Raw genomic sequence first — 27,975 nt, forward strand, 5'->3', positions numbered from 1 at the left:
CTTGAAGGACTGCAGCAATGTGAGATGAAGAACATCTGGCGAGGACAGTGTCCATGCAGAATGAGGTCGCTGAGGGCCTGGCCAGTGCACTCCACATGGCCTCGAGAGCTGGTCCCCCGGGCTCCGAAGATCGACCAGCCATGGAAGACCTCTGAGCAGAAGGGACATCCGAAGCCGAAGTAGGGGTCGGGCATCCCCGTACTGAAGCACCAAGAGGGAGACTAGGAGCCGAAAAGCGACCAGAGCCCTCCCCCTCGGGTCCGACTGAGGAACCATGAGTCCTGGACCCCGTGGACTGAGCAGACGGGATTGGAGCTGAAGCCAGAGCCGATAAGCCAGGATGGGCCATCAGAGCCGATCTAGGGACATCAGACAGCGCCAACCACTGTGGCTCCGAAAGCGGAGATTCAAATCGGAAGTATTAATGCTGGTTGGGTGACAGGCTCCCGAGTCGACTGGGCTGGAGCCGAAAACTATTTTGCCAGTACCGGTGACTGGAGCAGTCTCTGCACCACTCTATCTACATCCACATCTGAAAGAGTCCTGGAGGACCTAAAAGATAAAGAAGGCGATCTAGACATCCTCTCCGAAGGAGACCTACGAGGAGGAGAAATCGGCCTAAAATTTGGAGAATGGCTCCTAACTATCACCTCCGCAACTGGCTCCGAGGAACTTGGAGCCGAAGCAGATTCAGTCAATACACTAACTTCCTGTGGCTCCGAGGACAGTGGAGCAGAGGATGCCACAGTAGAGTTCACTAATTTCTCCGAAGGCTCCGAGGATACAGATGGAGCCTGAGAACGCTTTTTACCCTTAGAAGTTTTACTCTTAGAGAGGGAGAGGACTTTAAGCTAGAAGCCTTTCCCAAATCCTCCTCGAAGGAGGGTTTCATTAGTCCTTTCAAAATTAGTTAGTTCTTCCTCTCCTGAAGAATACGCAGGCTAAATGCATGGCAAAATGTACAAGATTCCTGGAGGTGAATAGCCACCAGACAATACACACAAACATAGTGTCCATTAGTGAGACATCTTATAACCACATTTAGTACATTTCTTAAAGCCAGAGAGCTTATGCTCTTTCGCATCCTTAGACATAATGACAAAAAACACCAACTGTTAATAATGATCAACCGTTAATGTATAAAGCGCGGGAACTAAGCAAAACCAACAGGCAAGTACAAAAGACCTCTAACTTAATCGGTCTCAACAGGAACACAAGGAAAAGACTAGGTACTCTGACTTAAACGGTCCTAGCCAGAGGGATAGGTACCTACTAACAAGCAACACAGAAGAAGGGGCGGACTAGGTCCTCTAACTGAAATGGGCCTAGCCCATAGGGGAAACAGTTGGCGGGACACCACAAAAGACAATAATACCAGAAAAAAAATTTACACCAAATATTAGACCAGTACACACACAGCTATGAAAATAGCTTTTTGGAAGCAAAAAACTGTCAATAAAGACAAAAGTGATACTTAGCCACAGCCAAGAGCGAGACCACGTCCGAGCTATATGAGCAGCAAATGAGATCTGAGGAAAAGGAGCAGTGCAGCATGGGATACCTTCTTAGCCCAGCCAATTGAAAGACTTCGAGCTAGAGTATGGCTGAGTGGAAGCAGAGGTTCGGCTCCGAACCCACGGGTAAGACTATAGGCGAGATTGGACTACATAACATCAAGGTTTTCCATGACAAGTATTTGAGGTCGCAAGAAGAAGCTGGTTCGAAAGGTGGGATTGTCAAAGCTTGTAGAACTAACAGGTCCCATGGTTGAATAGGTTCTCTGAAAGGGGGCTTTAGATTATTCACACCTTTTATGAAGGTCTTGCATAATTTGCGTGACATGAGAGGAGTCTTGGACACCCCCATGAAAATTAGATGTTGCAGCCAAATGAAATCTAATGGTAGAGAACGATAGACCCGATTGAAATAGGGCGGCTACATACTCCAGTACTATTGACACTGGTGCTGAAAAGGGATCTACTTGCTTTTCTTTAAGCCAAAGGGTAAATCTTTTCCATTAAGCCAAAGGGTAAATCTTTTCCATTTGCTTAGATAAGTAATTCTAGTGAAAGACTTATGAGATGCAATAAGAATGTCCCGTACTGGCTAAGTAAGATCATTCTGCCTGGAAATCAAGGGAATTGGAGGAGCCACGCTGTGAGCTTCAGGCTGTCCAAGTTGGGATGAATCAGATTATGTGGATAGGAGATCAACCCCGGGGTTGGATGGAGAGTCCATGGTTGATCTAGCAGGTGAGGACAAAGGAAGCAGAACCAAATCAGACGAGGCCAATATGGTGCTATGAGGATCACCTTGCTCTTCAATCTGCGGGCTTTCTTCAGAAACCGGGGAATGAGGGGGAAGAGGTGAAAATGCATAAAGAAGACCCGAGGGCCAATCGTGGACTAGAGCGTCCCTGGGTGACTGTCCCGGAGGGGGAAATCAGGGCGAAATAGTTGCTGCATTTGTAGTTTGTCGAGGATGCAAAGAGGTCGCAGCATGGAAGACCCCAGCGGTAGAAGATCTCCGCCACTATCAAGGGATAGCAGACCACTCATGAGGTTGTAGAATGCACCTGCTGAGTCTGCTATCACGTTGGAACTTCCAGGAATGTGAGTTGCTAGAATAGAACTGTTGGTAGCCATCGCCCATTGCCATATCCACATGGCCTCTCGACAAAGTGGGTAAGATTTGGTTTTGCCCTGTTTGTTGATGTACCAGACCACCGCCATGTTGTCTGATTGTATTTTAATAGTCCCAGATAGCAGCAGGGGATGGAATGCTTGCAACGCCAGAAGCACCGCCCTCAGCTCTAGAACATTTATATGCAGTTGGGCCTCCAATTCGGACCAAGTACCTTGGACTGTCTTGTCCCCGACATAGCCCCCCACCCCCACCCCATCAGGAAGGCGTCTGTGGTCACTGTAGCCTTGGGCTGCTGGGGGGAGAAGGGGCGAGACCATTGTGACGGGATGTGTGTCATCCACCAATTTAAATTCTGTTTGCACCTGTGAGTTAGTCGAATCTTGGGTGAAAGAGGATACTGAAAAGGATACCATTGGGTGAGCAGTAGCCACTGTAGAAGCCTCATGTGAAACCTGGCCAGGGGGTCATTGGTGATGGAGGCTACCTTGGAACCCACAGCTGTAGGACAGAGTGAGCTGTGGATTTCTCTCTTGAAAGGATTGGGATCCGTTGTTGCTTTATCCTTAGAATTCTGTGCTCTGGAATGGATGCTCTACAATTCTTTGTATCCAAGATGACTATGAATTTTGTGGACTGAGATAGGGTGAGATTGGAGTTTTGCAAGTTTATGGTTATGCCTAGCCTTTCTGCAGTGAGGAGAGAGTATGCCAGGGCTTCTTCCAATAGATGTCTGGTGGGGGTGGAGATGAGCCAATCATCTAGGTATGGAAACACCTGGAATCCATGTAGTTGCAAGTAAGCTGTGATGACTGCAACGCATTTTGTGAACACTCTGAGGGCTGTAGAGTCCGTAAGGCAGTACTCTGAACTGGTAGTGACCGTCTCCAGCACGGAAGCGTAGAAATCTTCTTGATGGCCTGTCCACTTTTATGTGGTTGTACACATCTTTAAGATCTATAGAGCACATCCAATCATCTTTTTCCAAAAGCGGGAGGATAGACTGTATTGTGACCATCTGGAATTTTTGTACCCTCACAAACTTGTTCAATACACTGAGATCCAAAATTGGTCTCCAGTCCCTGGTTTTCTTTGGCACCAAAAATAGTCGAGCAGAATCTGGATCCTATCTGGGCTGGAGGGACTATTTGGATGAGTCTTTCTTAGCAGCTTTGATATCTCCAATGCTGCTTCTTCCCTTTGAGTGGGTGGAACGTTGGGTAAGTTTGTTGGGGGGCAGGACAAAGATCGAAGGGAATATGGTAACCTCTGGTTATTATCCTTTGTACCCAAGAGTCGGTGGTGATGGTTAGCCAGGCAAAAGGGTACAAGGAGAAACAACCCCCAACCGCCTCTAGAGGAAAGGAGTTGGGCCGCTTTTCAGGAGCGCTGGTAGGATTGGCCAGGAAAGGAGTCCCTGGAACCCTGGTTACGCGGACCCCCCCGCCCCAAAAAGGGCATCTTCCCTGTGAGTTTCCCCCTCTGCCTCTAGGGGAGAACTCGGCCTGTGTGTCAAGGAAAGGACCCTGAGATTTTTTTGTACCATATCTTCCCACTCTTTTGGTTTCTGGAGGAAGCACGTTGAGGGGAAGAACAACAGACACCCACAACAGAAAGGGTCTTACCATCCTGTTCACATCTGGCCAGTGTGCTTTTAATCTTGGGTCCAAACAATGAAGAGGCTTCAATGGGAGCATTGAGAAAGGAAACCTTGAAGGTTCCGCAAAATTACATAAGCGCATCAAAGCATGTCGTCTCAGAACAACGCCTGAACTCGCCACTCTAGCTGCTCCTTCTGATGCATGAGTTGATATCAGGTGCATGGAGGAGTTAGATATCGATTCAATAGTGGCCAGCTGAGAGGCCACTTTGTCACGGACCTCATCAGACATGGCACCAGAGAGTTTCAGAGAGCTCAGAAATTAAATCCCTTTGAATCCTGGTAAAGTGTGTCATATAATTCAGGGACCTGACAGCAAAGGTCGCTGATGCAAAAGTACACTTCCCTATTCTGCCCAGAGCCCGGGACTATTTGTTGGGCGGATGGACAGTCTGGCTTTCTTCTTACGCCAGGTCCATCTTGGTTGCGGCCGCCACCACCAGAGCGTCTACAGGAAGACCTTTGGACCAATGGGGGTCAGTAGCAGGAGGGGAAAAAATTTTATCTGGCCTCCGGGGAATGGCCTCAATGGTGTCAGGAGCCTTCCACACACGCTGCATGACGAGCCGGACCAGTTCATCTGCAGGTGGAGTAACCCAGGAGGTAGGGGGCCGGGCACGAAAGGCCTGCAGGAACACAGACTCTTCAGAGGTTGGGTTAGAGGGCTGCCATCACCTCTCTGTTTAAGGATTTCAAGGATGTCACCAAAGGATACCTTGGAGAATGACTGAGGGGACCCTTCCCCATCATCAAAGTCTGTCTCTTCAGTAAGGGACTCCTCTGCAGAGTCCATGTGCTTCCTCTTGCACGAGCTTTTTCAATGAACTTCCTCAGAGGGAAAAGCTGGGAAAATCAATGCAAAAGGGGTTTCCTGTGGGAGTACATCCTGAGGCCCTTACGCCCGGTGTCTGCTAGGAGAGACTTGTGTACACTGCGGTGCAGAGGAGATTGATAGCATAGTATCGCCAGCCGACGTCAAAGCCTTCTCCATTAGTTGGAAGGCCGGTCCACCTGAAAAGGGGTGAATGTTCAGGACAGGGGTCACCCCTCCCCTAAGTGGCTCAGCCTGCCTACTCGGAGTCCCTGGATGGCTGTGAAACACCAAATTACATATGCCACAGCTGACATCCTGGGTCATAGCAAAACTCTCCTGCCACGAAGGCAACTGCGGTTCCTTAGTGAGGTCCATAAAGGGAACCATAGAGGGGGAAGACTGTTGTATCAAGGGGCTTCAAAGGCAATGAGAGAGGAGAACAAGTAGGGGTCTTTGGCAAAGGGTGATCACCTCCCAAGGAAGGATAGGTCCTGATGGGCGGGATACCTCTGGCCAAAAGCACTTGATCCACAAGACGCAACACATCGTGTTCAGTGAGGCTTCTAGTGGATTTCACGGACATGGCTGAGGAAGAGTCAGTTCTATCCAAAGATGGGGCAAGCTCAGTGCCCACCTCAGCAGTCTGCATTGAAAACAACAGGGCCGTAAGAAACTGCACTACAGGTGTCTGCACCGATGAAATCAATCGGTGCCGAAGTCATGGTCTGCACCGACGATAAGGTCGGTGCCGAGGCTGGAACCGAAAAAAATCGGTATCAATAACTCGGTTGTCGGTTCTGAGTAAGGTGTCTGAACTGATGTAACAACAGTCTGCACCGACTGGATAGTCGGTGCTAGTGAAGACGTCTGAAACGAGGAGCCCCTCGGTACCGATATGGTAAAGGGCACGCTAGTCGGTGCCAAAATCACAGATGGTGCCGAAAGTCTAAGCACCGAAAGCGCTGGAGCCGAAAAAGTCAGATCCGAAGTGGAAAGCTTAGCCTTCTTGGGTCTCGGTTGGTGGGAGTCCCCAGCCAGGGACGAAGGAAGAGATTTGGACTTTGCATGTTTATCAGTCTTTTTCTTATGAGATCTTGCAGGGGTTGAAGCCTCCAACCCAGAAATATCCTCTGAAAAAGGAGATTTAAGTAGCCCCTTCAATAACAATTTATTTTTCCTCTCAATCAATGTCCTGTTAGAGAAATTCTTACAAATTCCACAGGGTGGGTCAATTGATAAATGAGGCACACCCAAGCAATAAACACACAGGGAATGTGCACCTGAAGTAAGTAATTTATGGCCACAATCTAAACATCTCTTAAATCCTGGACTACCTTTTTTATCTGCCATGTTAGGAAAGGAGGAAAACCAGAAAGAATACCAGCAATGGTACAAGAAATACCCAAGGTAAGGAGGAAAAGGGGTTTACCAACAATGGTAAAGAAGAAAATACCTCATGGTAAATAGGTTGAAGGGGATTGAAAAGATTCAAGAAGGGATAGTCGCTAAATGCGATAAGGTAAGAGAAAACAATGTAGTAACTTTTCTGAGAAAAAAAGTTGTTTTAGACTAGTAATGACAATAAAATATTGTACTTGGCTCAAGAGAAGTATCTTGACACGACCGAATGGCGAAGTGGGAAACGAAATCTGAGGTAACAGGGAAGAGGGGAATTCTGGGTAAGAGATTTTTAGCTTGAGAGTTTGTAGCCGACACGAGCTTGGAAAATGGCCGTCTGGGTTCCGAGGTCAGAACCAATACCCACATATAAGGAATGAATGAGGATTAATAATATCAGCTTTAAGCTTCTGTTTTACAGCTTTGTTCCCCCTTTATTTTAGGGCTTTATCCAGATTTCTTCAGCTGAAAGATGCAGATGTTTGTAAACCTCTTTACTGCTGCCAGTAGTCATCTCCCGCGCGCACTCTCTCACACACACATCTCGGCTTCAGAAAAAAAAATGCATGTTAATGAAAACCCTGTTACTCTAACAACTTTTTCAGCTTATAAGAGCAATATTTAAAATCCGTCCCTGTTTTCAGCCCTTTGATTCTCCATTATTTGTGTCAAGAGGCATACCTCTCAACTGTCCAGATTTTTGGCTCATATTTTTGATCTCATCATCAGCCCCCTTTTCCCCCATTTTTCTACAGGAGGTCAGGGTATCGTGTTAACTGTCGCCAACTCTCTCGATTCAGTGGCTTCAACACTCATGCCCGACTGTCGCAGATCTTCTTTTACACAATCCATCCACCTCTTTGCTGGACATCCTCGCTTCCTCTTACCTTCCCTCCTGTCTATCCCAAATTTTTCTCACCAGATTGTCCTCTGCTTTTCTACATGTGCCCAAACCACCATAACCTGTTCTCTTTGATCTTTTCTGCAATTGGAGCTACTCTGGCTTCTGCTCTTACGTCCTCGTTTCTTTGTTTGTCCCGCAGTGTGCATCCAACCACCTTTCTCACACTTCATTTCCATCACCTCTAGCTTCAACTGTTCTGTCTTTACTGCCCAGGTTTCTGTATCATACAGTAGTACTGGTCACACCACTGTCTTGTACCCTTACTTTACAACTTTTTTGGCATTCTTCTGTCACAGACTACACCTGATACTCTGCCAGTTGGCTGCAGCCCCTCTGATTCTAGCTTTGACCTCTTCATTCAGACTACTGTTTTCCTCAACAACCCCTCCCAGACACTAGAAGCTGTTAACCTGCTCCACTATCTTCCCTTCTATCTCTATTCTTAACTTTTTCTGATTTCCCCAATTTGTTGCATTACCACCATCTTATCTGTGCTTAGTTTTATCCCAGGTGCCTTCAGATTAGCATTCCATTCTCCTATCCTTTGCTGAAGTTCTAGCTCAGAATCTGACAGTATACAGCAGCTTTGTTGATCTGTCGCCCCCAACCTGTTTGTTAATGTAGTCCATCACCAGTATGAACAGCAGTGGGCTCAGAGCTGAACCCTGATGCACACACACTCCCAGTGGGAAGTCCTCTGTGAGGCTGAACACTGGTCATACTTGAGTCTTTGTACACAGCCTGCACTAATTCTATCAATGTTTTTGGTACTTCAAACTACTGCAGTATTGCCCAGATCAGCTTCCTTGGGACCTTGTCATATGCTTTCTCCAAGTCTAAGAATGCCCAGTTAGACTCTCTCCTAATCTCTAGCTTCTTCTCAAGTATCTGTCTCACTTCAAACATTGGGTCAATTGTACTGCATCTGGATCTGAATCCAAACTGTTTATCTCCCATTCTACTACTCTGCGTATCCGTTTATCACCTTCTCCAGACCTTTCATGCAATGTGATAGGAGTTTAATGCCTCTGTACTGCCCACAGTTGTGGATGTCCCCTTTGTTCTAGTACACTAGCATGATTATGCTTATTCTCCAGTCATCTGGGATATGCCTCTCTCTCCACACTGTTAGTACCCTCAGGAGCCATTTCTTCCTATTTCACCCAGCATCTTTATCATATCTGCTGTAACCCCATCTGAGCCTGCTGCTTTTCCTGACTTAGTCTTCCTTAGTACTGTTCTTACTTCTTCTAGGGTGGGCTCCTCTTCTTCTCTCATCGTAGGCCGTTTCTTGGGCAGTACAGCTTCTGTGGTGTTTTTTTCATTCAGAAGCTGCTGGCAATACTCCTTCCATCTGCCTTTGATGTCCTCTGGACTGGTGAGCAGGTTGCTGCTGGCATCCCTTATGAACGGTGTCGGACTGCTTTATCTTGGTCTTTGCCTTGCAACTTGATATAGTTTCTTTGCACCTCTTACGGAGTCACTTTCCAGAAGCTGGTACAGTGCCTCCATGCCCTATTCTTTGCTACTGCAACTTCTTTCTTAGCTTCTTTGTTAGCCAACCAGTAGTCCTTCCCAGCCTGGTCAGTCTTTTCTATCTCCCACTTCTTCCTGCACTCCTCCTTTCTTTTGATGACTTCATGGACTTCTGCATTTCACCACCAGCTTTCCTTATGTACCTTATTTCAATATCTGGCTCGGCCACATATCTTTTTGCTGTGGGCCGACTGTTTCACTGGGGATGACTTTGCAATCATGGATTCTATCCCAGTGCCTTTTCCTTACTAGGAAGAGGTCCAAGTTGCTTGTTGACTACTCAGGTATGTGATCTTGTGACTTTTTCTGAACCATGTATTGGCTACTACCAAGCCATTTCCCAGACAAAAATCTAGAATGGCTTCTCCTTTACTCCTGTGTCTCACCCATGTGGACCCAGGCAGTTCTCGTATCCTGTTCTCTGTCCGCCCCAATATGTGCATTCAAGTCACCCATTATCAACACCAATTTATGTTGTCCTGCTTTATTTAGTAGGTCCTGCAACTGCTGTATGAATGCATTCTTTTCCAAACTATCACAACCCTGCTGTGGGGTATACACTGAGATTATGAATACTACCCTATCATTACACTGGAGTCTGACTGCCATGAGTCTGTCATTAATTCTGATGATATCCTTTACTGCCTTCTTAAGCCTCTCTCTCACACCACAATTCCTACACCATTTCTAGCCTGTCCTCCACCGGAGTAGTAGACTCTGGATCCCAAGCCAAGTGGCTTTGCTGCACTGTCCTTCCATCTCGTCTCTTGGATACACAGCATGTCCAGCCTCCTCCGTATCATCATGTCATCCACTTCCAAGCTGCATCCTGTCAGTGAACCTACATTAAGCATAGCAATTCTCAGTTCATGTTTGGCAGGTTGGTTGGTTTTACATCCAGCTTTCGCTCAGAGCTATTCCAGGTAATCCAGGCTGGGCAACTCACAGGCCAGCCAGTAGTTTATTGACCCAGGGCTGCTGGGCTTTATGGCAGGCACACACTGGCCAATAAGGGCACATATACCCCTCCCACCATCAGCAAGGGTTCCTGGTGTGGGACAGAGTAGGCCAGGTCCTCAACCAACTTATCACCGGTAACTACCCATGCCCATTTTTGACGACAGTAGTCAACATGACCGAATCACCTAGAGCCATATTTTACACCACTGAATGGCTAGCCCTTCCATGGTGCGCAGTCTGCGATACGTGTTCTATCTTGAGGATACCACACACTACAGTAAATACCCAAAGAGGTTGGTCTGTACAACTCTTCCCACTATAGGGCACCATGTAGAGTCTGTGCTGCTGCCCACAGCTCTATTCATTGGGGAGTTTGAGATGGAAACACTCAGCATGATTTTCGGACATGGGAGAAACCCCAGAGACACAGGGGAGAACATGCAAACTCCAAATTGGCATTGGTTGGAGGTCAGGATTGAACCTTGTACATGGGAGGCAAAGACCTTAACCACCAAGTTGTGCTTTTTCTTGCAATTTACTGGGATCTGAGGACGGAAGTCACTAAAAAATAGCATACATTTGAGTTTCAGACTTCAAATCCTTCAGAAAATGTATGTTAGAAAGTTGCTAGAACAACATTGATTGTTTTAGGTTTATACGAGCAACATTTAATATCTGTCCCTACTTTTAGGACTTTGTCCCTCCCCATTTTGCTGGGCTTTGTCCAGATTTCTTGCACTAAGTGGTTGAAAGGTATGCCAAGAGATATGGTTGATCGCTCCACCCCCCCCAGTCTCTCTCAGACAGACACTTGTGCTTTTATGCAAGCATTCACTCACAAGCAGACCGCAACAAAACACACATACGCACAATCATCTCTCATTTTCATATACTCTCGGACACACACGATCGCTTTTTATTTTACACTCGCTAAACAGCAAAAGCGCGGCTTAGCGAGCATAAAATAATGGCTGCCATTCTGTTTCTCTCAGTCAGAGCTCCATGGCTTGATAAGCTGTCGTGAAGTGGCAGATTCATTTTTCAGTGGGCATTACTTGTGCATTAATACCCTGCTGGAGAACGCTCACTCTCCAATCAGGGTACTGATATACAGTAAGCCCATTCTCTAATCAATTTTAAATACCGTTCTCAAGTTACACATGGGTGGAATTAGCAAAGTTGTTTAAAGCTTGTTCCACTACAATTTTTTAGAAGCAGTTCATGTCTGTTGCATAATTTAAAAGCTACAAGGGCAAAAGTGTCCAAGGCTTAAGCACAATTCACCATTCTGTTTTCATCCTAGACACTTTGATGGATGGATGGGCAGTTGCTGTGTTTTCAGCAGGCTGTTGCTACAAAGAATCCACCAGCAGTTCCCCGGACCACTGCTGCCATTCACAGATGAGCCAAGAATCTTGTCAGGCTTTCTGGGGAGAACTTCCAAGGAATCAGGCTTCTGCCATGGCCTCCTGGTGGCCAAATCAGAAGGCTGGCAGTTGGAATACACAGGAGGAAGAGAGGCAGAGTGACAGGCCTCAAACATCTCCTTATCCTGAGAAGGTGATCCCATTGGCCATGATCCCCTCTGCCTCATTAATTTCAATATCTTGCCAAATGTGGAGTCTTCAGGAGGGGCTCAAGGGGAATGTTCTGTACCAACTGGGTTGGTGCCACATGTCAGAAACTCTGTAGGGCATTCTATGTCCCTCTTTCTCATGTTATCTTTCTAGGAACATTGCCAGAGAGAAATCAGACTCAGAGTGCACCTGTACTGGGGGTTTAGTCTCATCAGTTCTGCTAATCAGCAGAGGAGCAGACAGCAGGGTGTCCTGGAGAAGGGTGGGGGGGGTGATACTGTGATGGGAGTCTGAAGTGGATTGCCGAAGAATAGCGATCATCCCCCTCCAAGACCAATGCCAATCCTGAATCTGCAGATACCAGAAGTGCCCACCCAGCACAGTTCCCTTCCCCACTGAGGCAGATGTACAAAGTACAGAGGAAGGAATCACAGACATCAATGACTCGGAGGGTTTCAATGAGAAGATCAATGCCAAAAGGTCGAAGGTTGAATTCTCAGACAGATGGCGGAGTCTCACAATCCACTGGGAGCAACACTTTTCTTGACAGATTCTGTAAAAACTCTTGGCTAGACTTGTAAGGGCCCCAGGGCCATTAGCCTAGTAATATCCTATGATTTGTCTGAATCAGTTTCTTTGCTTATTCTAATTTTGCCAGCTCCATCAAAAACTTTTCCTTCCATTTTTATTCTCTGAACACCGCAGACATAAGACAATGTTTCATTAACTTTTTAACAAGATTAATTTTTCCACAGTGCTCACAAAGATTAAAAATAAATACTAAACATCAGTGGGGATTTAGACCCATCATGCTACACGCAATTCTACTTTTAGATTGATTCAAACAGTAAACATAATAAAACAAACTTTAATGTGGAATATTAACTTATTTTCCACTTAACTGGGATGGTCTGACTGGGCCATGAGCCACAAAGAAATGTCACTAACAGCAAACTTTACAGAGTCCTATATATATATATATATATATATATATATATATATATATACTTTACAGCTAGAGCTTCTATATTATATTATATATATATATATATATATATATATATATATATATATATATATATATATAATATCCATTTTAGTTTAACAGTGAAAGCATATTAAAAAACATGACATATGGCATGAAAGATCTAGTCCACCGTGTTGGACCTGAAAGTCCACAGACATCAGTGCTCTACCCTGGTTAACAAATAAATAAATACACAAGATAAAGAATAGACAGCTAATTGTTATTAGTAACAGAAGAGGCAAAAGACTAGACCATTCAATGAAATATGAAAAAAATGTATTACAAAAAATCCTTTAGTAATAAGGTTAATTTTGTTTGGACAGTAACATTGTTCTAACACTTGGACACATATCACATCACACAAGGACAGTTCCTGTTTTTGGCCATGTGTATTTTAGCTTGTTACAGAACATCTCGAAATTAGACTCATAACTACTGACTGGAAAACAATGACCTATGCAGTTAGTTACAAAAAAAAAAAAAAAAAAGGAAAAACTTTTTAGCATGTAGGGGAAAATATGCAGTAATCAAAACAGTGAAAAAGCCTCGCTACATCATTACCTTTCTCAACAAGAGACCCACATCAGTCACTGCTTCTACTATTTCTGATGAAGAGAATACAATGAAGTGAATATAACCTAAAGTTACAACACTGCGAACAAGGCTTTAGCTACCTGATATAGTTCACTTGCTACATACAACTGCCTCACTATCAGAAATAGATGCAACTGAAGTCACATGACCAGTGTTGGACTTCCGAGATGGTCCAGGACAAGTGAATAAATATCCTTCTATACAAAAGGGAATAGAAGGTGGGAAAATCTACATATTACTCACTATTAAAATTAACTCCCCCATATTAAAAAAAAAAAGTTTAATGCTGCTCAAGTCCAAAACCTCAAAAGTGAAAAAAACTTACCACACTTCTGGAGAACACGTATACATGTCTTTAGCTGTAGTCTCCATTCCTTAATTATAGCTATGAAAGAGTATATCATAATGTTCTGCCCCAGAGTAATAAATAAAATAAATCTGAACAGTCATGCCACAATCTGAAGGTGAATCCTATTACAAGTAATCAAAAACGTGACAAACAAAACATTTGTGATGCAGGTGATAACATGTCAGTTTACAAGAGAATATCTTAAAGCATACCTTAAATCCTGTAGCCTCCCTCCATACCCAGATGATGAGAGGAGAGAGGGCAGAAACTATCAGTACACTTGTGAATCGCCGTCTGATCACGTCTGGGTGATCTCTGTAGCATAAAAAGACAAAAGGGACATTTTATAACTGGAATAATTCAGTAATCAGCATTTACTTCATCATTAAAAGCTTCACATTTACCAGCTTACTGTACAAAACCATTAAAATAAATGCTCACTAAGCTAGTGCAGTGGCACAAAGAATAATGCCCTAACCAAGGTGCAGGCAATCCAGGTTCGATAAGTGGTTTGGGCATCTGAGGTGCTGGCAAGCAGGGATAGGTGTTCCCATCTGCAAGGGGCGGGGCATTCGAAGACTCTCCCTGTAAGAGATGTCATTTACAGAGGGGAGCAGTCCTTGGATGTTGTTGATGAATACAGGGAAGGTCATAATAATACCTCTCGGCAGCACAAGTAGTTGACAACATTGCCCTCCCATGACACCCTTCAGATCCATGCTAGCCACAGCTGACTTGGAAAAGTCCAGGGGAGGAAGGAGCAGATAAACTCAGTGATGGAAAGAGGCAGTGGGCTGGCAGGAATGAACAAAGGTGGGGGTAAATACCTCACATTGGAAATGTGAGTGTGCTGTTATACAGGTTTGTTAAGTGACAGGAAGATGAGGAAATTAATGCCTGTACAAGCTAACAGGCTCAAGTAATATAAAAGGAATATACTGTAGAACAGTATCAAGGTCAGCAGATGAGAAATAAATAGCATGATCTATTCATAACTGCATGGACTGAAAGTGAGTAGACACCACTTCTATACAATTTCACACTTTAGCAGACATCAGGACTAATTACTCAAGCCACTATACTCTACCCATTTCTATTGCCCCTAACTTAGCAATACACTTAATTTACATTCAGCTCTTATTCAATTACAGCTACCAGGAGTTACTATTGCAGTAGTTTGCTGAAAACAAAAAGGAACATTAGCAGCTTGTGTTTAAAAGTACATTTTCATTCTTCTTAGTTTTCTTATTGACATTATGCAGGCACTAACTTCACACATGTACAATAACGTACAACTAAAGGGTATCCCATCATCCTGGCTGTACAAAATCCTGCATGTACGCAAGCAGTGCATGTTATGAATTCCATTTTTTCAAGCCAAATGGATTCACTTAATTTTACAGTCAGTCTGTTGTGTTGGCAAGCTGAACTTTAAGAAAACGATGAGAGGAAAAAGTATGCTCGTTACTTTCAGCATGGGCATTAATATGGTGCCCAGGTCCTCCAACATGAAGGGTTCACTTGGCCTGTACTAAAAACAGTTTGCAGTGTCTTCCTGAACCTAAAGGTGGGGAAATTAAACATCTTCCTTTTACGTTGTGGTAGAATATGCAAGACTTATGCCAGAAATCACTGGGTCCTTTTGGCAAACTTTCAAAGCTGTGTCCCCTTGGGTCAGCCCCGGGCCAACTATCAGTGGAGATGGCAGCTGTTTCCAGTGAAGCATGAACACAGCAGAGTTTTTTATTTAAGAAAAGTGGTATACTGGTGCAGCAGATAGAGCAGTCACATCACAACAAGAGGTTCCCTGGATTGATTATTGACTGGGGTGCCTTCTTTGTACAGTCTGCATTTCCTCCCTGTCTTAGCATGGGTTTCTGACTGCTTTGCTTTCTTCTCGCACTGAAAAGGCATGCAGTAGCTTGACTGGACACTAAACTTGCCATAGGTGTGAATGTGCACACAAGTGTGTGGTATGAAGAACACCTGCTCCAGGGCTAGCCACCTGGCGATGTGGACCTTGTCTCTAGACGACTGTCACTGCTGAAGTGACACTCAGACTTCATGAGCAAAAATGGGAGAAGAGGTTATGGATGGATGGTTTGCCCAAAATTTAACATTACATCAAGTGCACAAAACAAGTCCTGCCCATTAAGCCTGCTTATCGTGTATCAAATTATTCTCAAATGCTGGTAAAGGCAGTCTCTCTAGAAAGTGCGTGAACTTACAAAAACGGATCTGGGTGACTGATGACTGAAAACATTTCAGCCAAAATGTAGTCTTTTTGTGGGAAAACTCCTCCTTACTTTTATAAACAACTCTGCTGCCACAGTTTTGCTCTTCTATACAGAAAAACTACAATATACTTTTCTTTGGTGGCAAAATCCAGGGTACCGTTTGGCTAGGCTATATTGGCCCTAGGGCCGATAGCCTAGTACCTACCTATGAACATTATGAATACTTATCATAGTACTAACTCTTACATGACGGTGTCATTATAACATGAAGTACAATTGTGTAAACAAACTTAACATAACAGCAGCTAAATATTTAAATCATCACTGCTGCATTAGTCTTGGTTACCTGGGTTATAACCAGCTAGTGGCCAGAACAGCCAGACAGCTTCCAAAGCATTCAAGGCACCCTCCACGCATTCAAACAGCCAGCGAGAGTCAAGATAAAGAGTGGTTTGATCATTAAGCTCTTTAAAGCTTTAATGCCAACAAAGACAGATTACACCCTGTAAATGTTAATGCTAGGAAACTCAAATTAGAAGTGCTCACCATGGCAAATGTTAATGCTAGGAAACTCAAATTAGAAGTGCTCACCATGGCAACAAAAACATACAAAAAAAAGAACTTATGTACTCACCATAACGTTCCATCTGACTAGGTAAACTTCATTTGTCAGCAACCTGTGGGTTTCGGATCAGAGTCGGCAGCAAACCAAGCAAAAAGATCTGAGCTCCAAGCTCCTCCCCTACCCATACTGCACTGCAACCTCCTTCCAATCCTCAGATCAAGTTTGCCACTCCACACATGACGCCAACAAACTAACCAGAGACCTCTAAACCAAGGACAAACCTCCAGCTCGTGAACTCCGGATATAGAGTTCAGGAAAAAATAACGCCAAGGTAAGGGGGAAGGAGGGAGGGGCGGTTGCTGACAAATGAAGTTTACCTACTCAGATGGAATATATGGAATGTTATGGTGAGTACATAACTTCTTTATGGAATGTTATGGTGAGTACATAACTTCTTTATCTGAAGTAGTTAACTTCATTTGATCAGCAACCTGTGGGACAGAGTCCCCAGCTACCCGAAATCTTGGGATGCCCTTAAGGAAGGGTATTATGGAGCACTGCAGAGCCAATGGAAGCCCTTCCTCTAGACACCAAATCCAGTTTATAATGATTAATAAAGGTGTGAGAAGCCCAGGTAGCCGCTGAGCAAATGTCATCCAGGGAATCTCTAGACCAGAATGCTGCAGACGTCGCCACAGAACGTGTCGAATGGGCATAAACTCCTACTGGTTCTGGTAAGCCAAGCTCTCTGTATGCTTGTAGGATATAAAGGGAAATCCATCTAGCAAGAGTCATCTTTGAAACTGGTTTCCCTAAAAAGGGTTTAGCAAAGGAAACAAAAAGTTGATCAGATTTACGAAAGGCCGCTGTCCTGTGAACATCCAGCAAATGAAATTTGTACTCCCCTTTGTTCTGAAAATTAGGGAAAAAAAGACAGGCAAATTAATAGACTGATTAATGTTGGTCTCAGAAGCAACTTTAGGCAGAAAGGATGGATTAGTCCTGAGAGACACCCTGTCCTTATGAAACACAAGATATGGGGGTTTCATACAAAGAGCTTGAAGCTCCGACAATCTCCTTGCTGAAGTTATAGCTACCAGAAAAGCAGTCTTCCATGACAAAATTTTTAAGTCAACTGATGCCGAGGGCTCGAAAGGAGGCACAACTAAGGCCTGTAGAACCGCAGTCAGATCCCACGGCAGGGATGGATTCTAACTAGGAGGTTGCAGAAGAAAAATGCCTTTCAAAAAGGTCTTACAAATTTTGGCAGCAGCGAGAGAGCCTAAATTGTCCCCTACATGGAAATGAGAAATAGCCACCAGCTGGACCTTCTTTGTGGAAGAGCTGGCTCCTTGCTGGAAGATATGAGACAAAAAGTCTAATACCGCTGGGATCGGAGCAGTGAAAGGATCTAGATTTTTCTGTGAAGCCCAAATGGAGAAGCGTCTCCATAGTAAATTTTCCTGGTAAAGGATTTATGTGCCGCAACCAAGATAGATTTAACAGGAGAAGAGATACCGGGAGTCCTAGAAACTGGTGGAATTGGAGCAGCCAAGCTGTGAGCTTCAGGTTGTCCAGATTCGGAGGAAGCATTCCAGAGGGATGACGAATCAGATCCGGAATGGGATCCAAGATCCAAGGTGGAGCTATGAGATGAGACCGTAGGCAGGGGAACCAGACTTGAAGCCAGAATGGGGCTATGAGGATCAATCTGCTCCCCAACCGGCGAGCTTTCTGTAAGAACTTTATCATGAGCAGAAGCAGGGGATATGCATAAGGAAGACCGGGTGGCCAAGCATGAACAAGAGCATCTCTGGGGCTTCCCCCCCGTTGGGGGGATTAGAGCGAAAAGCTCACTGCACTTCGCACTGGAAGGCGATGCGAAGAGATCGCAGCAAGGCTGACCCCACTTGAGGAAGATCTGTTCCGCTACACAAGGGTTCATTGACCACTCGTAGGGAGAAAGGATAGTTCTGCTCAATTTGTCTGCCAAGATGCTGGATCGACCTGGAATGTGCGTTGCTATCAAAGCAGTTGGTGTAGATTGCCCATTCCCAAACTCTTATGGCATCTCGACAAAGGGGATAAGACTTGGCTTCCCCCTGTTTGTTGATATACCAGACCACTGACATATTGTCTGATTGGATCGCAATAGTTCCCAGAGTTAGATGAGCATGAAAGGCCTGCAACGCTAAAAGGACCCCTCTCATCTCTACAACATTTATATGCAGAACAGTCTCGTTTTGGGTCCACGTGCCTTGAACAGTCCTGCCCAAACAATGCCCAACCACTCTAGGCGGGAGGCATCCATGGTCACCATGGCTTGGGGTTGGGGCACAAGAAAGGGACGTCCATCCTGCAAATTCAGAGAATGGAGCCACCATGTGAGACTTTCTGTACACTCTGCTCAGAGAGGGATTGGAAAATCTAGAGGTTGATGAATCGACCACTGAACTTGCAACGTCCACTGTAAACTTCTCATATCCAGAAGAGCACAGGGGATCAGGTTGATAGCTGCTGCCATGGACCCTAAGGCTCTCGGGACTAATTCTACAGGAGGTGCAGAGGACTGCAGAAGTGCTAACACATGAAGTGTCAGGCTGTGTAGTCTGTCTGGGTTAAAAATGCCCTGGCCTGACGAGAATCAAGTCTAACACTTGAACAGGTTTAAGGGAAGACTTCCTCAGATTTATGATAATCTCTAGACGGGGTGATATCCGGAGAAAGAAATCCCTGGCTAGTAAGAGTAAATGCCTGGTGGGGTCGGTGAGGAGCCAGTCATCCAGGTATGGAAAGACCTGAATGCCCTGAAGTCTCAGGTGGGCCGCTACAACTGCCATGACCTTGGTGAACACCCTGAGGGCTGTGGTGAGACCAAAGGGTAGGACCCTGAATTGATAATGACTGGCCCCTAGCCAAAAGCGGAGGAATCTCCTGGATCTCCTGTCCATCAGAATATGGTAGTTAAGCATCCTTGAGGTCTATCGACCACAACCAGTCTTCCTCCTGCAGGAAGGGCAGGATGGATTGAAGCGTAACCATCCGGAATGTTTCCTTGGCAACGAACAGGTTCACTGTTGACCGGTCAAGAATCGGCCTTGGGTCCCCAGTCTTTTTTGGCACCAAAAAGAACCTGGAATAGATGCCTGATCCAGACTGGTCTGGGGGCACCTGCTGGATGGCTCTTTTTCTAGTAGCTTTTGTATTTCCAAGGCCGCGGCCTCCCTCTGAGCAGGTGGGAAGTCCAGGAGGCGCCTTGTGTAAGGGGGCTTATTTATGAAGGTAATAGAATAGCCTCTGGATATTATTCGAAGCACCCAGCTATCTGTCGTAATGGACTCCCATTGGGCTAGGTGCATCGAAAAACGCCCCCAGACTGCCTCGAGAGAGGAGCAGTTGGGTAACCCCCTCAGGGTTGCTGTGCGGGTCGCTCTGAAAAGGGTTCACATGACCCAAAGTTCTTCAGCCCCCCCTCTGTCTCTGGGCCAGCGTCCACCTTGTCTCCCTCTGCCTCTGGGGGAGCAGGAGTCCTGAGCATTCCGGGACTGCTGAGTTTTCCGGAACCACAGCTCCTTTTGCCCTCGCTGGTTCCTGAAAAAGGACCTTTGAAGGTTAGAGAAGCGGATCCCGATGACTGACAGCGTCTTCCCATCTTTCTCGCTCTGGACAAGCATATCGCGGACAGTCTTCCCAAACAGGGTGGAACTGTCAAAGGGTGGACAAGCATATCGCGGACAGTCTTCCCAAACAGGGTGGAACTGTCAAAGGGTGCATTAGTGAAGGACGCCTTGAAGGATTCTGAGAAGTCGCAAAGACACAGCCAGGCATGACATGGGTCCGGCATCGGCTTAAGGCTAGCACTGGCGGCTCCCTCGGTAGCATGAGAGAGTAAATGCATGGAGGTATTGGACACAGACTTGAGAGTGGCCATACGAGCAGAGAAGGTCCGTTTATCCTCGGCTGGCATGGATTCCAGGGGAGACTCAGCGTACTCTTTCACGAGATCCCGTGGCAGTCGAATTACGTGGGCCAAGTAATTCAGCGCCCTTATAGTAAAGGTGGCTGAAGCAAAAGTCCGCTTTCCAAGATGGTCCATAGCCCTGGACTTCTTGTCTGGAGGGTGGACGGAGGAACTTTCTTGGGAGAGTTCCTTTTTTGTGGCCGCTGCCACCACCATGGCATCAACCGGGGAACCTTTGTTCCAAGAAGCTCTATCTGCCAGTGGACTCAATATTTTGTCGGGCCTTTTGGGTATAGGCTCCACAGTATCTGGTTCCCTCCAAGCTCTGGTGGTGATAAGGTCCACCAGAGGGTCGGCTGGTGGGGACACCCAAGAGGTAGATGGACCTGTGTCAAACGCCTCCAGGAATACCAACTCGTCAGGTGAAGGATTTCCATAATGTCTCCAAAGGTGATGTATTCGGGGGGTGATTTGGGGGAACCTTCCCCTTCCTCCAAGTCGGTATCCTTGGTGAGGGACTTGGGGGACTCAGAGTGCCTCCTTTACACTGGCATTTGTGAGGGACCTCCTTGGGTGGACTCTCCGGGGAGGGCTCAAAAATGGTTTTGGTGTTCCTCCAAGGAAACTGTCAGGGGCGCAATAGACACAGGCTGTACCTGGGGGGACTAGATGATGGAAGACAAACCCAGCTGCAAGGGGGCAGGGATGGACCCAGAGGACAGAGTGAGGGGTCTCGATCCTTCAGAGAGAACCCTCTCCACAACGTCAAATGCAGAGGGAGACCCGGCCTCCCTGAAACTGGTAGCAGAGACCCTCTGATCCAACGATGGGATCGGAGCTGAAGTTGGAACGGCCGGACCCGAAGGGACAGTATGCCCCGACCACAATGGAGCCGCTGACACGCTCATCCCCTCGGATCCGACTCCCAGCTCCAAGAGCTCAGATCCGAAAGCAGATCAGACAGATTCGAGGGCATGGCCGGAGTTGAGGCTGAAGGCACCATCGGCGTCAACCCCATGACTCCGGGGCTCCTAGGATCGATAGACTCAGATATCCGATGGTGGACTGGAGAAGGAGCTATCGGGTGAAAAACAGAGCCAAACTCCCTGCAAAGGGGGGGGGGCAGCAGTACCCCCATCTGCAGTTGAGTTTGTAGAAACCTTCACATCATCCGATCCAGGTCTGCTTCAGAGATGCACCGATTCGATCTGGAGGAAGCCGCCGAGAAGACTACCTCGAGGGTGGTCTAGCTACCTCCTCCGGCTCCGGAGAAAAACGTGGTGAACGGAGCCGAGGAGAGAATGGCCTAGTAACCTTTACTGGAGACAAGCTTACCTTAGCGGGAGGGGCCGTTGGATCCAACTCGGCCTATCACTTGCGGCCCCTCTCTCTATCTTTATCCAAGTGTCTCTCCGTGCTTTTCTTTGACTTTCTTGGCCTCTGTCTCCCTGTGGTAAGGTGGGAGGTTGAGTCCCGGACAGGGGAGAAGGGCCTGAAGGCTGAAAAGTCACAGCCGTGGCTGGTGAGGAAGCAGCAGAAGAGGCAGAAGTTGATTCTGCGGGTAGAAGACTCACCAGAATTAACTTATTCCTGAGATCCCGCAGGGCTCGGGGGTTGAAGGCGCACAGATCTTGCAGCCAGAAGACAAATGAGCCACCCCTAAGCAAACTACACACAGTGTGAGACCATCGGCTGGAGACAGCTTGTGACCACACTCCCTGCACTTAGAGAAAGTCACTTTCCGACTTTCTGACATCTTAGTGAAACACACGCACACACACACACACACTAAGGGTGGGAAGGGGGGCCTACACTAACCGAAAGTTTTCAACTTTCAAGAAAGGGAACAAAAAACAATAACCATCGTGGATAACTAATTATTATTTCTCAAAATTATCAAAAGGGGCACACACAGACCAAAATTTTCAAGAAAAACCTTGACACTTGTCTGGGACTCAAGAATCCCATGCTGGCAAAGCCGGGGCAAATGAGATCTGAGGATTGGAAGGAGGTTGCAGTGCAGTATGGGTAGGGGGAGGAGCTTGGAGCTCGGATCTTTTTGCTTGGTATGCTGCCAGCTTGGATCCGTATCGGATCCGAAACCCACAGATTGCTGATCAAATGAAGTTAACTACTTCAGATCAAGGGTTATGGAGGGAGGAGGCTGCTACTACAGCAGTGATTATTTGAACATCTACTGCTATGGTAAGTTTACACAGCCGAACTATGTTCATCATAGTTGCCGCAGCAGCCTTAACTTTATGGCTAGAATACTGTGGCTTACACTGCCTGGAAGGATGAGGTTCCAAGAGCCCCCCCCCCCCATGAAAGGGCCTAGCAAAACCCTTCCCAAACTTACAGAAAGAATGTAGTTTGTAGCGCTGGACCAAGGTGCTGCTTCTGGAATACTTCTATAATCCAACCCTTTTCAAAAAGCCACATAGGAAGCAAAGGCCTTGGCAGAATAAGCCTTGAACCTACCTAAAATTACCTTGTTATGGTAGGTATAAGATAATATTGCAAGGCAACCACTTGGAAATAATATAATACCACCAAGACCACCAATCCAAGAAGTAAGCGAATTTAATGAAACATTTAGCACCTTGGCTTACACAGCCTTCCATCTTGGAAGGCTGTGTAAGCCAAGGCGCTAAGTGTTTCATTAAATTCACTTATTTCTTGGATCGGTGGTCTTGGTGGTATTTTATCATTTTTGTTTTTTCGTTTTTTAAGTTGTATTAACCACTTGGAAATAGTTTCCTTTGACATCTGTTCATTTCTTATGAAGCTAAGAACCACCTGCCAAGAGTTCCTAAAAGATTTAGTTCCGTCAAGATAGTACTGGACGTGTCTGTGGACATCCAAGGTATGGAGAATCCTCTCTCCCTCATTTTTAGGTTCTGGAAAGAAAACAAGGATTTAGATGGCTTGGTTCAGATACCACTTTAGGCATAAATGAAGTATTCGTTCTTAAGGAAATCCTATATTTGTGAAAAAAATGACCCACCATAACAACTTGAAATTCAGATACTCTTCTTAGAGGTTAGAGCAATCAACACTATTTGCAATCTTAAGAACCTCAAGTCAGCCTGATAAGCTTATTCAAATGGAGCAAGACCTAAATTTTTCAAATGGAGCAAGACCTAAATTTTTGCAAGAAAAAAAATTATGAGTCCAAGGAGGAGCCATCCGTTTTCTAGAAACTGAGTATGTAACTTTCAAAAACATTTTCACGAGATTGCATTGAAAGACAGGAAACATAAGCAGATGTGCTGAAAATGGCCAACAAATCACTGACGGAGAAGTAAGATTGACCCAGGTATTTTACATCATACAAATAATGTAGAACTAGAGAAATACTAGCTTTAAAAAGGATCCTGGATCTTATCTTGGTTCCAACCGGATCGTCATTTCCATTTTCTTAGACGTATGTTTTTCTAGTAGTTTTTTTTTGCCTCCTTTACACCTGCTACATGTCTTCAGAAAAATAGAATCTTAACACCTTTAGGCACCTACCATGCAGGCAGTCAGTTTCACTTGTTGGAGTTGGGATGCATCAAACACCCCTAGTCTTTATGTCAGTACGTCCAGTCTTTGAGGAAGCCTGTGGTACTTTGCCCTGGCCATTAAATATAGAAGGGAGAACCGCTGTTGCTTCGGCCAGAAAAGAATCACTACAATTATTTTTGAAAAGCCCTTCTTAATCTTCAGAATGATCCTGGACATCAGTGGAAAGGATGGAAAAGTATACAGGAACATTCCTGTTCAAGAAAAGGAAACCGTATCCATTTTTCAGGCCTTCTTGCATGGAGTCAAGTAGCAGTATTTTGCCAAATGACTGTTGTAACTGGAAGCAAACAAATCTGACTGGTATCTCAACAGCTGGAGCAATTCCCAGAAACCCTCTTGATTCAGTTTCCCTTTGTGAGGGTCTGCCCTGATCCTGCTCAGCTCATCTGCCAAAACGTTTTGCTCTGTCTGGATGTAAGATGCCTTTGATAAGCCCTGGGTTTGGGACAGATTTGACATAATGGTTAAGGTCTTCACCTCAGATACAGGGTTCAATTCTAACCTAGGAAATATTGGCTAGGCTTAAAATGACCCTTTAGGGCAGCTAGGCTAGTACTCGCCTATGAATCTATATAGTGAAATGACATGTTGAAAAGATATACCTCAGGCTACCATGGCAAGTCTACACAGAGGAGAGGATATTGATCCCCTGTTTACATACCATATAATTGTGGTGTTGTCTACAAACAATAAACACCTGCAACACTCCTGGAGACCATGGATGATTTATAGAGTGTTGACAGCACTTACAAGTGCAAACATCAATTTTGTGTGCGTTTTGGTTTCCCTTTTCTGTTCCAACGCTAACAGGAAGAAAGGTTAACAGATGGCTGGCTCCACAGCACAAAAGAAAATCACCTCCACTTTGAAAAGTAAAACTTTCTTTAACAAGGTCTCAGCCTCCTCCAACATACACACCATAACTTAAAAAAGCTCTTTTGGAACCAAATATTAGTCTGCTTGGCACAAATGTTGAAGTCTGTGACTGAGATGTCATAAATGCCTTTTGTTACAACAGCAATTAATTTCTCCAACGTGGGAGCCAAACTGAATAAGAAAACAAATACAAGTAAGGTGTAAGAGTTGAGTGTGCCACACTGTTCTGTTTTCTTTAACTATTTGGCTCTGGAGTTTCCGCCTCTTAAATTAATCTGACAACAAACTTCCCTACCACACCTCTTTAATTACTTTTTGTTAGTAAACACAAAAATATCATACCATGAAGGCACTTCTCAAACTAAACAAAAAGCTATGCATTCACCATAACATGCCATCTGTGTTATCCATTTTCATTCTTCCTCAACTGATGGGTTCGGATCAGAGAGACTGATCTGGGGTAATTTTAGGGTAAAATAATTATCCTCACTATAAAATTGCTAACCAGGAAAGCGTTCCGCTGGCAGGAACTAGTCAGTACATCTGACTCTGCTGCTACTTCCAGAGCACAGGATCCTAGAACTCTCGAAATGCTCCCTTTACCCATAATGCCCTACCAACCTAACATACCTAAGATTAAGTTTGCTGCCCCTTGATGTAAAAGGACAGTGGTAGAATAGAAACAAGGGAAGCTGGAGCTCAAAAAATAAACCATTGTATACCACTTTAGGATCTCTCAAAAGTATATAAAAGGGAGAAGGTGGGTGGGTGGGGAGTTGAAGAATGAAAATGGAAAACACAGATGAAACCTTATAGGGATTACATAACTTTTTAATCAGTTTGTCATTTTCATTCGGTCCTCAACTGATGGGACAGAGTCCCCAGCTACCACAACCTTGGGAGGACCCTAAGGAAGGATATTCCGGGGCACTGCTGAGTCAAAAGCTGCTCTGTCCTTACAGACCAGATCCAACTTGCAATGATCAATAAAGGTATATGGATTAGCTCAGATTGCAGCTCCATAAACATCATCTAAGAATGTTCTAGACCAAAAGGCTGAAGAAACCACCACAGACCTAGTCAAACGGGCTGTAGGAGGTTTTGGTAAAGGCAATTTTTGATAGACAAAGGTAATACAATCAGTTAACCATTTTTCAAATGTAACAAACTACTGGGGTGCCTAATCTGGAAGGGAAAAAACAGATTTCCTCAAGTCTTTGGTTCTATGAAAGTAGAAACAAAGTTGTACAGCTGTGTAAAATCTTACCACAACATTTGAGGTCTTTCTCTTCACTGTTGCAGTACTCCTTACAATATGGATCCCCTTGCCAAGGGCAGTCAAATGTCCAGTCAGTATACCAAAGCCTTTCGGTTGCTAAGAGTAAGCCATACGTCACGTGTATGCTCCCTGCAGAATGCACAAGGCATAAAGGTGATGTCCAGATATACCTTCCTCAGAAATGAGCGCCTAAGTAGGAATGCCAGTCCAAGGATTAGATAGGTAACCAGCACATCCAGAAGGGAAAAGAACTAAGGGAAGGAAGGAGGAAGTGGAATACTGTAACAGTGTAAAGAAGGACATCTACTGTTACAGTAAGATTTTATATAACTATACTATGTCCTTCCATTTCACTGCTGCTGGATTCCTTACAAGAAGAAGAGTGCAAAACCTAATGAGGAGGAGACTCAGGACGACGGATCATCAGAGCCTTCTAGGAACCATGAAGAATGGCCTTAGCAAAACCAGGTCTTGCCCTGGAGATCATATCTAACTTACATTGCTTGGTAAAAGTATGCACAGAAGTCCACATAGCTGCCTCAAGAATAGAGTGCATCTAAACCATTGGGAAAAAAAGCAGCAGAAGCCACAACCCCTAGTTGAATGGGCCTCAGAAGAGGGAATGCTCTTGCCGTGGGAAAAAAATGAAATGACTTTAGATATCTAACAGGAAATAGATTGCTTGGAGGCAGCCAATCCTAAAGATCTAGGATGAAAGAAAACAAAGCTGATCAGATTTGTGAAAAGCTTTGGTCTTATCCAAATAAAATCTGAGTTGTCTTTTCACAAAGTATGCAAAACCTTCTCACTAGCAGATTGTGGAGAAGGGAAAAAAAAGCGGACAAATAAACTGATCAAGAGAAACACTCACTAGCTTGGGCATAAAAAAAAAGGATTAATGCGAAGGAACACCTTGTCCTTATGGAAAACCAAAAAAGGAGGAACAACCATAAGGGGCTTGAAGCTCAGACACCCATCTGGCAGAAGTAAGGACCAACAGCTGAACACTCTTCAATGAACAATGTTGCCAAGAAGCTGAAGCCGTAGGGTCAAAAGGAGCATAGATCAATTTCTCTGAAACAAAATTAAAGGTCCCAGGAAGGAGGAACAGACTTCCTGAAGGTCTAAACTCCTTTAAAAAAAACTGTTTAGATTCCAATCTAGAGGCTAAAGGGGTGCTAACAGTACACAAACAGAAATCGCTGACAAGTGGGCCTTAGAAGAATATGCCAACCCAGCACTGAGCAGTTCACACAGATAACAGAACCAAAGGGACATCCAAGGAAACTGAATCCAGGTTGCGAGAAAGACACAAAGCAGAAAACCTCTTACATTTGGATAAGTAGGATTTCCTGGTAGTGGGTTTCCTGGCCTCCTGCAGGACCCAAAGCATATCCTCAGACAAAAGGTGTCTCTACGGAATCAAAATCCTATCACCCACAGTGTCAGTTGGAGTGGACAGGTGGGGATGGATGGGAAATCCCTTGTCTTGTAAGTACGTCCACCCTGGGAAGTAACTTGTGATGACTGCCCTTGGCTAAATGCAGAAGAGGGAACCAATGCTGTTTGGGCCAAAAGGGAGTCACCAGCAAGATTCTGGAAGCATCCTGCTTTATCTTTAACAAGACTTTTGGAATGAGATTAACGGGAGGGAAGCCATAAAGAAGGAAAAATAGAGGGCATCCACCTTGCAGGCCAGAAGACATGGAGCTCTAGCACAAAAAAAGGAAGTCATCTGTTCAGGGAAGAAGGCAAATAGATTAACTTGAGGAATACTCCAGTGGTGGACAAGGTCCAGAAACATCCTTTAGAAGCATTCAGTCATGGGACTGTGTTATGGACATATTCAGAGAATCTACCACAATGTACTGACCTGAGGGAACAAACTGCCTGAAGCATCACTTGATACTGGATAGCTACCTCCCATACTTGAAGGGCTAACCTGCAAAGGAGATGATATCTTGTCTCCTTCTTGCTCGTTAACATAACACATCACTGTGGTACTGTACACAAGTACCTTGAGGG

The 27,975-nt window shown here is 45.2% G+C and overlaps 1 protein-coding gene across 1 annotated transcript in view; it reads right to left on the reverse strand.

Moving 5' to 3' along the window:
• Window positions 1-27,975, reverse strand: part of RCE1 (Ras converting CAAX endopeptidase 1) — a 976,724-nt gene that overhangs the window by 855,650 nt on the left and 93,099 nt on the right. The window contains exon 2 of the mRNA XM_044075996.1: window positions 13,675-13,777. Within this exon, the coding sequence (XP_043931931.1) occupies window positions 13,675-13,777 (103 nt within the window). The remainder of the gene's footprint in view (window positions 1-13,674; window positions 13,778-27,975) is intronic.

This window comes from Protopterus annectens, chromosome 6.part1 (assembly GCF_019279795.1).
Source record: "Protopterus annectens isolate FY-2018-M chromosome 6.part1, PAN1.0, whole genome shotgun sequence".
NCBI classification, from domain to species: domain Eukaryota; kingdom Metazoa; phylum Chordata; order Ceratodontiformes; family Protopteridae; genus Protopterus; species Protopterus annectens.